At 40.5% G+C, this 10,513-nt stretch overlaps 1 protein-coding gene across 1 annotated transcript; it reads left to right on the top strand.

The window, feature by feature from the left end:
• On the top strand, nucleotides 1-3,254 carry LOC115686334 (cyclic dof factor 2). Its single transcript, XM_030611592.2, has 2 exons — nucleotides 1-315; nucleotides 1,509-3,254. Exons 1-2 carry the CDS (start codon nucleotides 85-87, stop codon nucleotides 2,826-2,828), a joined length of 1,551 nt encoding a protein of 516 aa, XP_030467452.2. The 5' UTR covers nucleotides 1-84; the 3' UTR covers nucleotides 2,829-3,254.
• Nucleotides 3,255-10,513: the final 7,259 nt, after the last annotated feature.

Raw genomic sequence — 10,513 nt, forward strand, 5'->3', positions numbered from 1 at the left:
TTCTTGTTGGATCTCGTCTGTTCTTTTTTTTTTTTTTTTACCTCTTTTCCTTCGAAAAAGGACGAGTTTTTCGGGCGACCAAAAATGTCGGGGGAGGCAAAGGACCCGGCGATCAAGCTCTTCGGGAAGACGATCTCTTTGCCCGATGTCCCTCCTCCTGGGGATGCGGCGGGGGCCGTCGACACTGGTCAGATTCCGTGCGCAGATCCTCCTCCTCCTCCTCCCTCGCCTGACGAGAATATAGGCGGGGGCAACAATGAAGTAGAAGAGGAGGAGGAGGAGGAAGAAGGGGAAGGAGGAGACCGGGATGACAAGGTACGGGTTGATCCGTGATTTTTCTTTTCCCCTGTTTTCGGAGTCTTTCTTTGGTTTTTGGGGGATGCCCCCAGTGCTCGGTTTTTGAGAATTTGAATTGGGTCGGGCTTCGTTCTTCTTGTTTGACTTAGGTTGACATGCCTTTTGCATTGATCCTGGATTCTTTTTTCTTTGCGGAAATGATGAATCTTGAAATGGGTGGGGGGGTTCTTGATTCTGAATGAACTGGGATTTGTCTGTTCGAATGAGGAGTTGAAACTGAGCATTCATTATGGAAGTTCGAGGATGTTCATGTGGGGGGGTTCTTTCTCTTTGGTGGATCTTTCCGTATGTGGATGCTTGGGGACCGAGTAGAAGCTTAGGTTGATTTCCTGGCGCTTGGGGCTTTTGCTTTTTTGTGCGAGTAAGGATCAGCTGAATATAGCTGGGATGCTCTGTGCGAGTTCATGTTTGTGAGCTGGCTCTGATCTCTATGGTTCAAAAATTCCAATCATCTCTTTCAACGCTAATTTAATCTTCTCAGACAAATAAACTGGAGACTTTTGGAGGTTCTGAAGTCGATATGATTAAGCTCTCGTGGTTTCTTCCTTTTTTCTTTTATTCCTTGACGTGACGAATCACAGCCAGTTCTTCTGTTAAAACACCCCAAAAAGGGTCTGTGATGATTGCTCTTAATAACCTGGGTTCTGGATGCTGCTACATGTTGGATCATTGCTCTATCTTTTTCTCGATCTTTTTCTAAAATTCGCTTGTCATGGCGAAGACCTCGATTCCGTTTATCTATTTATTCCTTATGAGAACCCATCGAGTCCAATCTTTCAATGAAGTCTGCCATTTACTTGTTGCATATTCAACTTCTAAAAGAATTGCAGAAAAATAAGAACATTTATAAATCTGAAAACCACCTGACTGTATTTCATTATCTGCACCATTGGAGATTGCCTAGAATATCCAATTCACTAGTTTTTGCTTAATTTAGCAATTGCCTATCTTACAGACAGTTTGTTCCTTTGCTGATTTAAGTATAGTGCTTGTATGGCTATGCCTTGAGTTGACTTCCTATTGGAATAAGTTGTGTCCATAAATGCTATCATGCCATTCTTGGCCTGTTCCCCTGTTGCAGTGGAGGTGTTTGGTTTGAACATTAGAAAATTGGTTATGGTGTGTAAACAGATGTTTTTCTCTCTATTTAGGAAACACGGAATGAGAAATCAGCTATAACCAAGCTGGAATATGGAGCCCAATTCGTGAATCTCGAGGAAGGCACAAACCAGGACACAATATCGGTGACAATGACAAATGAGAACCCTAGGACGCCATCAGTCGACAAGGAGAGCACTACTCCAAAGACGTCGAAATCAGAAGAGGAGCAGAGCGACACGAGCAACTCGCAAGAGAAGGTGCTCAAGAAACCCGACAAGATACTTCCTTGCCCTCGATGTAATAGCATGGACACCAAATTCTGTTACTACAACAACTATAACGTGAACCAGCCCCGACACTTCTGCAAGAACTGCCAGAGATACTGGACAGCTGGTGGGACCATGAGGAATGTTCCCGTGGGTGCTGGTCGCCGCAAGAACAAACACTCGGCTTCTCATTACCGTCATCTAGCCGTTCCTGAAGCCCTGCAAAGCATAAGGTCGGATTTCCCTAACGGGGTCCATCACCCACCAGTGAAACCTAATGGCACTGTCCTCACCTTCGGATCAGATACACCTCTATGTGAATCCATGGCTTCGGTTTTGCATTTGGCTGATAAGGCCATGCATAACTGCAGGAAAAATGGATTCCATAAACCTGAAGGAGTGATAATTCCAACCCCTAGTGGAAGTGCGAGAAGCGGGGTTGAGAATATGAATGGATCTTCAGCCACCGCAGCGAATTCCAACCATGCGAAGAGTAAAAATGGAGCCAAAGAAATTGTGATGCCGAATTGTCAGGGTTTTCCTCCTCAGCTACCATGCTTTCCGGGGGCTCCGTGGCCTTATGCATGGAACTCTGCTCCCTGGAGCCCACCGATATCCCCTGGCCCGCAGACTTTCTGTCCACCTGGTTTTGCCGTGCCGTTTTACCCAGGGCCAGCTTATTGGAGTTGCGGTGTGCCAGGTGCTTGGAACATTCCTTGGGTTGCCCAGCCAACTTCTCCGAACCACAGTGCCACGAGCTCCGGGCCCAATTCTCCGACCCTGGGGAAACACTCTAGGGATGAGAAAATCGTGAAACCGAACGACTCCATTGAAGAGGAGCCACAAAAGGAGGCTAATCCTGAGAGATCCTTGTGGATTCCAAAGACATTAAGGATTGATGATCCAGGAGAAGCTGCAAAGAGCTCAATATGGGCGACGCTTGGGATAAAAAATGAAGCTTCTGATTCGGCTGGCAGGGGAGTACTCTTCAAGGCCTTCCGGTCTAAGAGTGAGGAAAAGAACCATGTGGTCGAAGCTTCTTCTGTGTTACAAGCAAATCCAGCCGCAATGTCTCGATCACTCAACTTCCAAGAGAGCTCGTAATCGGGTAATTCGGAGGCTTGGTCATCAACTGGCGTTGTGAGCATCTGTTGTGCTCGAATGGTTTGTCAAAAAACAGCTGTGAGATCCCCAAGATCTTATCGATTCACCGTCCTCATTTCTGAGGATCTATGTTGAAGCCATTCTGAGAAGGAAAAAGGAACGCGATTCTTTCCCGTCCCTTTCTCTCTCTCTCTCGATCTCTCGATGTGAAAGAGACTTCTCAGCATAAGTTCCAAACTGATGATCCTCCCCCCTTCTTTTGTTTAGTCGATAGTAAAAGCGGGCGCGCCTCTTTTTTCTTTGTCAGCATAGTGATTTGGTGAGTTCATGTACGTACTAGATGTGAAATAATGAGAGCTATAAAATAAGTGAGAATTGTATTGTACTCAAGTTTTATTGTAATGTACATCAAAGTTGTAGTCTAAAGATGCTGCCTTTTGCAGGCTCTCTCTCTCTCTCTCTCTCCACTGTTCTTGTAATTACATTTATTTTGGAATCAGCGCCAAGCGTATGTTACAATCTGCAGATACTTGACTCGCTTTTGCATTTCATAGATTCAAGCAGCTAGAAGCTGAGGCTGCTAAAAACTGGTCAAGTTTGCCTTTGCTTCTCATGGGTAGGTGGAAACTTCTTCCCTTTGAGAAAGCTAAAAGGGAGTGGGACATGAACGAAACCTAGAAGGCTAATCTGGGCAAATGATATTGAAACTTACCTATCCCAGAAAAAGAAAAAACCACCTGTATCTCTCTGGTCTTAACCGGTCCAAATTTTCGTGGCCACAGAACATAATCGATGCAAGCGGCGTGTCGTCCGAATCAAAATGGGACTTGATGTCTTCGATTCGATTAACATGCAGGATCGATCGACCAAAATCAATAAAATAGATGGTTTCATTGTTTTTTCCTTGACAGATATTGCAGCAGATAAGAGAACTTAAGATATTTTTGGTCGCTCGGACAGGGGAAACTTAGATCCACCAGTTTTGTATTGACAGGCAACAAACCATGAGCTGTTCATGGGCCACCAAAGCACGTGATGCACTCAAAACTTCTTCTTGGCTTTTCCACCTATTGCTTTTCCTTCCTTTTTTCTCGATAAATCCCTTTAACTCCATAAATTCTCGAGAATGCACATGAGCTTTCTTGTTAACACGTATCGAGTAAGGCTCTGTTAACACGTATCGAGTAAGGCCCTACCCTCGTAGCGCTGGGTGTGGTGTAACGAAAGTTGCCTTCACTTGGACTAAATGTTTAACCACTCTGACCAATCTACCAAAGGTTGCACGGTGTGATGATCTGTCCTTGTTTCTGAACCCACTTTTCACCTAACAAAAAGCTCTTTTAACCATCATCTTGAACTTCCAGTAGCTGTTGAGATAAGTACAGTTCAAAGTAGTTACAGAAGAATTTCGGCCGCTCAAATTACATGGGCCCTTCTCCCCCTCGTTTTCTTCAGTGACTGAGACACTCATGATAGGAACTTGCTACTCTTATGCAATATCTTATATGCGAGGCTCCTGAGAAACTTCAAAATTCTAAGAGCGGCGAAGCTCTTTTGTGGCTGTGCTTCACCGAGGCGATTGACCCTTTTCACGGTGCGTGTTGGCCAACAGCGACAGCACTTTTGTTGCCTGGAAAGTGCTCTTGCTTAGCACAATCAGCCTTTGTACGGCTTTAGTTTAACCCCTATTTTAATTAAGGGATATTTAGAAAAAAAAAAGCAATATCTGTGTTCGTTTCCGGAAAAATATTTTTCCGGAAAACATTTTCCGCGTTTTCCGGTGTTCGGGGGCAGAAAATGTTTTCCGTGGGAAAATATTTTCCTTCCCCACCCCTAAATCCTTCATTGTTTTGAGGAAAATGATTTCCTCTTTTCATAAAGAGGAAATCATTTTCCCCCAAAGTGAAGGCAAAATTGCCCATGGGAGGGAAAATGTTTTTTGTGGGAGAGGAAGTTGCTCGTCGGCCGCTGGTCGCCCGCCGCCGGCCGCCGCCGTTGCGCTGTTCGCCACCTCCGCCGCCGCCGCTGCCGCGCCACCCGCCGCTCGCCGCCGCCGCCGCGCCGCCCGCGCCACGTCGCCGCCACGCGGCCGGCGGTCAGCGAACACCGGAAAATATTTTCCGAAACTTTTCGATTTTAGCCGAACACGAGAAAATTGTGTACCAGGAAAATATTTTTCAGGAAAATGACTTCCGGGAAAATATTTTCCAAAAGGAGAATATTTTCCGCTAAACGAACGGAGCCTAAGTATACTAAGACCAATTCATCAAGTGACGTCGTAAAGTCAAGTGAAACGATAGATTTTATGATGTGTTAAATATATCCGCTCATGTAAATGTTCATTGACGGCTTGTCATGTCATCTTTGTTAGTAAAATATCCGTAATTTTATATAAAACATAAGGTTAATACTACGAAAAACTCCAAACTGGTATGTCTATGACAATTTTACCCCGAATTAATTTTTTGACCATAAAAAATTCCAAACTGGTACACCTGTGATAAATTTATCCAAAACTATTTTTTTTACCACAAAAAACCCTACATTGGTACACTTGTGACAATTTTACCATGAATTATTTTTTTGACCACCACAAACCCTAAACTGGTACACCTGTGACAATTTTACCCCCAACTAATTTTTTGACCACTAAAAACCGTACACTGGTACATTTGTGACAAATTTACCCTCCGTTAGTATTCATTAAATGAGATTAATATCACGAAAAATCACAAATTGATAAAATTGTGACAAATAGAGGGGTAAAACCCCAAACTGGTATACCCGTTAACTATTACGTGTCATCAAACTTAGCAATTTGACCGTCAAATTTAACGAAAACTAACGGAAGGTAAATTTGTCACAGGTATACCGGTTTGAGATTCTTGCTGGTCAGAAATATTAGTTAGGGGTAAAATTGTCATAAGTGTACAAGTTTTGGATTTTTTGTGGTAAAAAAAATAGTTTGGGGTAAATTTGTTACATGTGTACCAGTTTGAGATTTTTCGTGGTATTAATCCTAAAACATAATTGTTACATAATTCTAAATAAAACTTTCGCCTTCCGCATGTTTGCCGAGCTTACAAACAAAAATGCTCATTATTTGGGAGTGAAACGAATGATACGCATATAGAACACATGTAGGTATTATGCTCACGTAAAAGTACTTCAATTCTACACGTAATTTACGTCTTTTATTTTGTCAATTAACAACGAATGTGTCAAGAATTATTTATATGCGGAAATTATGATTATTTGGTTTCATATCTATCGAAACAAATATAATATTCCTGTGCTTTCTCACTAGATAACATAAGTTAGTAAAAATCCAGTTATTGGATACGAATATATATGTATAAAATCTTGTACTTTAAAAAGTCCTATTTTAAAATATATATATATATATATATATATATATATATATATATATAAGCATTTTTTGTTTATAATACAATTGATATGACATTATGATAACATCATTTTCTGATTTTATTAGAACAACGCCAAACTTTATTAATGTGCTTTAAAGGAAAATGATGATATATACCCGTCCGTGTCTCGAACCGTCCTGCCCCGATTTATCAACAGAGTATGTCATTCGTAAAACAAAATTTCATGAAATTGTCATGACATTACCCAACACTAATGTCTACAAACATAATTTGTTTTTCAAATCCATCCGATCCTTACTGGTGTCAAATCTTCAACCTCGGTCCCATGATAGTTCATGGGCCTCGCAGGCTGCCCGGGTCAAAACGTTCATGTCCGACTCGAGTTGGCCTACTGCCGGCCCATCGAAGCCCAGATTGCGTTTTAGTTAATGAATGAGTGAGTGACAAAGTTGAGCTAGGCCCAACCCACCAAGTGGAGCATCTAATTTGGGCCTCAAGATACATATCCTACGTACTAAATTGATTAATGTTCACTATATCCTTAAGAAAAGGAGCCTAATTAGTATCGCACAATAATGTCCGGCAAATCATGCTAAAGATGAATAATTCGTTTGTTTCGCGAAAAATATTTTCTAGGAAAACACTTTTCTTATTTTCCGACGCTTGGTTTGCTTAGAAAAATAAGTTAACGGAAAATGTTTTCTTACAAAACCTTAAATTCAGGAAAATGATTTACTCTCTGAAAGAACCGGAAAACGTTTTTCGAAATATGACTTTCTATCGGCGCTTGGACCCGAAACTCTACGCTTGGGCACGAAAACCCCAATGTTGGTTCCCGTGTCCCAACATTCAGGACTAGCTCTCGGTAGCCGAGCTTGGGACCTCGGTGTCCCGGGTCTATCGAGGCTGAGCCCGAACCCCTAGTGCCCATACTCGATGCTCAGGCACCCGAATTGGGTCCATAAAGGCTGTGCTCAAGTCCCCGATGCTTTAACTCTAGCCTCGACCCTCCGGCTCGAGTCCATGGCCGTGTGCGGGTCCTTAGTTAATGAAACATTTGTTTTTATAAAAAATTCGAATTTTTAACTATTTGTAAAAATCGAATTATTTATTATTTTCTTTTCTTTTTTTTCTTTTTCTTTTTATTTTATTTTTCTATTCTTTATTTTTTTATTTTCTTCCTTTTTTTTTTCGACTGGCCGGTGAGCTTGCAGCCCCTGGCGGTGAGCCTCAAGCTCGCCTGAGGCCGGCAAGCTTGGGGCTCGCCAGATCGGGAGAGGCTGGAGCTCGCCTGTGGCCAGCAATCAGCCAAGGAAGAAGAAAAATAAAATAAGAGAAAAGAAAAAAAAAGAAAAGAAAATAATTAAAAAATTAAGAATAAAAATAATTTAAAATTAAAAAAAAAATACAATTTTTAAAATAATTTTCCCCATTAGATTTTTCTTCCCAAATGATTGAAAATACTTTCTAGGTCATTTTTAGGTTTCGTCCAAATATCGAAAAATGAAGTCATTAATCCTGGAATTGGAAGTATTTCCCAAAAATGTTACATTTTTCGGAAACAAACGGACCCAAAATGTTCTTTCTTTTTGCAAACAATCATGAAGAGGTGCAACTATTCTATATGAATCAGCATTCTAAGCCTTTACAAATGTTCCATTGCCTTGTACTCGTTAAAAATACCTAAAAAAGTCTGACAAAAAAAAATATCTAAAAAAGACAATGGCCTTGTCTCCCTCCATTGCCGAAAACCTAAAACAATCCTGGGATTCTAAGACAATGGCCTAATCTCCATCTCGTTTGCCCTCGGTTCTTCTTGTTCTGACTCTTCTCTTTCTCTGCATCTCTCTCGGTAATGCCCTCGAACTCATAGTAAAAGGCCTAGCAACTTTTTTTTTTTTGTGGTGGCATATGTTGCTCGAACATCATGATTTCTCACTCACACACACATTTTGAATTTTCAAGGACTTGCTGCAAATCATGGAGGAGGTCCTCACGATGATGCTGCTCCACTGAAAGTTTGTCTCTTGTTATAATTCTTTCTTAGCCCCTTGTTGGTCAGCAGTCGTTTTTACTAGCGAGAAACATGGGTTTGTGTGTTTTGTCTTCTAGGAAACTGCTACGGGAGAATAAGTGGATTTGTATATGGAAGTGATGGACTACGAAGATCCACAATTGAATGTGATTCCAAGATCTTCTAGGTATCTCTTGGACCCTTCTCCAAGAGTTTAAAGCTTCAAAACTCGAAAATGAATTGCATGTGAAAAGGTGAATGGGAAAATTACCAAAATAATTCTAAACCTATTGCAATTGTGCCAATTTAGTTCTAAACATTTTTTTTTACCAATTCTGTCATAAAACTTTTCACATTTGTGCTAATTCAGAGTCTTCCTCTATCCTAGGTAAGATTGCTTCTTGCGATTTTCTTGTGCATTTCCCTAAACATTTGTATATATAACAAAATTGAATGCTTGCATGGCTTGACTAAGTTTATTTATGTTGTTCGACAAAGTTTCATTTTTGGTTCCCTACCTCTAAAATGTTCGGCTGGACGTAGAAAAAGATATTTGTTGTAGTATTCATTTTTTTTTTCCAGAGAATGTATCCCTTCTAGCATATTTCCGTTGAATTAGTAATCATTATAAGTTCTAACTTCTTATATAGTAGGCAACATCTTGGTCTTCTTATTGTTCTCCCGGAAGTTGATTTCTTAGGGGCTATATTATTTTTTACCGTGAAGTTCTGCCTATTCAATTAGTAAATAAGTAATCCCTCAAAATTAAATGGTTTGTTTTACTTATCTTCTCCATTCTCAAGCTCATCTTATCCTCGTAAGTTTGTTGTATAAAGAACTAATAAAATAATTTATTTATGAAAAGTTTGGGAAGAAAACATAAAGTCCGATATGACTATTTATGCAATCCTCCAAGTAAGACTTTGATTAGGGTTACTTTTATTTTTTAGTCCGATCTTCACTACAATCATAACGAACCGGTCCGTACAACAATTTAGGATGGATCCGTAACTTGTAGTTTTGCTGAACTGTAGATTCTCGATCATCTATGGTTTTGTCTAGCCGAACTTGCTCGTCGTGTTTATCAACATCGTGGGCCTCATAGTGGAGCTCGCATAAGTTATTATTGTACTTTACCATGCCACTTCAATATAAGGGTATGCTTCATTCCTTTTAACTTCAAAATTCAAGGTCAAAAGTATAGCTTTTATACATTTCATGCTATACATTTTGATATATACTAATGCCCGCATCATTTTCCTTTTGCAGAAGAAGGTGACCTATTGGCTATGTGCAGAAGTCGTCTTCTTTGCTACATATTCATTAGTTTCCTACTTCTATACACCACCCTAATAGTAGAAGAGTTGCCTTTGGAGTCATCTCTGTCGTTTCAATATCACAATGAATGGTTTTCCGTTGGTGATCATGGCACACTGTTTTCCTCGTTTTTTTTTTGTTTCTCTGCTAGCAGTTTCATTATTCTACCTCTTTTTTTGCATTTGTCTAATGCAAAAAAAAGAAGGTAATGGCCATGAGCTTGGTAGTGAGCATAACATAATTAGGGCTTGGTCTTCATCATCTAACTTCAAATCTAGATTTTTCATATCCATCACAATCTTATTAAATTTATCTAGATGTTCTTAGATAGGAGTACCTTCTTGCATCTTTAGCGTGTAAAGACGCTGCTTCAAGAATAATCTTGTTGTAAGAGATTTCTTTATGTAGAGGCTCTCGAGCTTTTTCCACAATCCTAAAGCCGTTTCTTGTAAGAGATTTCTTTATGTAGAGGCTCTTGAGCTTATTCCACAATCCTGAAGCCGTTTCTTCATCGGCGACCTCACGAAGCACCTTGTCGGATAGCGACAAGGTGCTTCGGGGTACTTTTCATCCAAGGCTCTAACTGAACCTTCGCGATGCAACAATGCCTTCATCTTGATCCTCCATAACCCGAAATCGTTTTGGTCATCGAAGGGTGCCACTTCGAACTTGATAGATGCCATCTCAAACAAAAGATCGAAATTCCTTCGCTTTGATACCAATTTGTTGTGGAACAACACCAAGAGATGCACAAATCGAAAAGCTCAAATAGCAAGGATGAAAGCAAAATCGAACTACGCGAGACACAAAATATACGCGAAAACCCAAAATGGGAAAAATCACGGGGAGAGAGAGGGGTTTCACTATCTTCAACAATGAGTACAATCGAAAAGCTAAAAAATCACTTGGTAAGCCAGAAGATCTAATAATCAAACAAGAAGATAGAAAGAACAAATAAGGGA

This window comes from Syzygium oleosum, unplaced genomic scaffold, assembly GCF_021117445.2.
Source record: "Syzygium oleosum isolate NSW1041296 unplaced genomic scaffold, Sole_v2.1 Sole_v2.08, whole genome shotgun sequence".
Lineage (NCBI taxonomy): Eukaryota > Viridiplantae > Streptophyta > Magnoliopsida > Myrtales > Myrtaceae > Syzygium > Syzygium oleosum.

What these genes read in the sequence shown, in the direction of transcription:
- LOC115686334 (XM_030611592.2), top strand. Translation starts at nt 85, where the DNA reads ATGTCGGGGGAGGCAAAGGACCCGGCGATCAAGCTCTTCGGGAAGACG. An exon ending in GAGGAGACCGGGATGACAAG is followed by an intron (nt 316 to 1,508) that starts GTACGGGTTGAT and finishes CTCTCTATTTAG; the next exon opens with GAAACACGGAATGAGAAATC.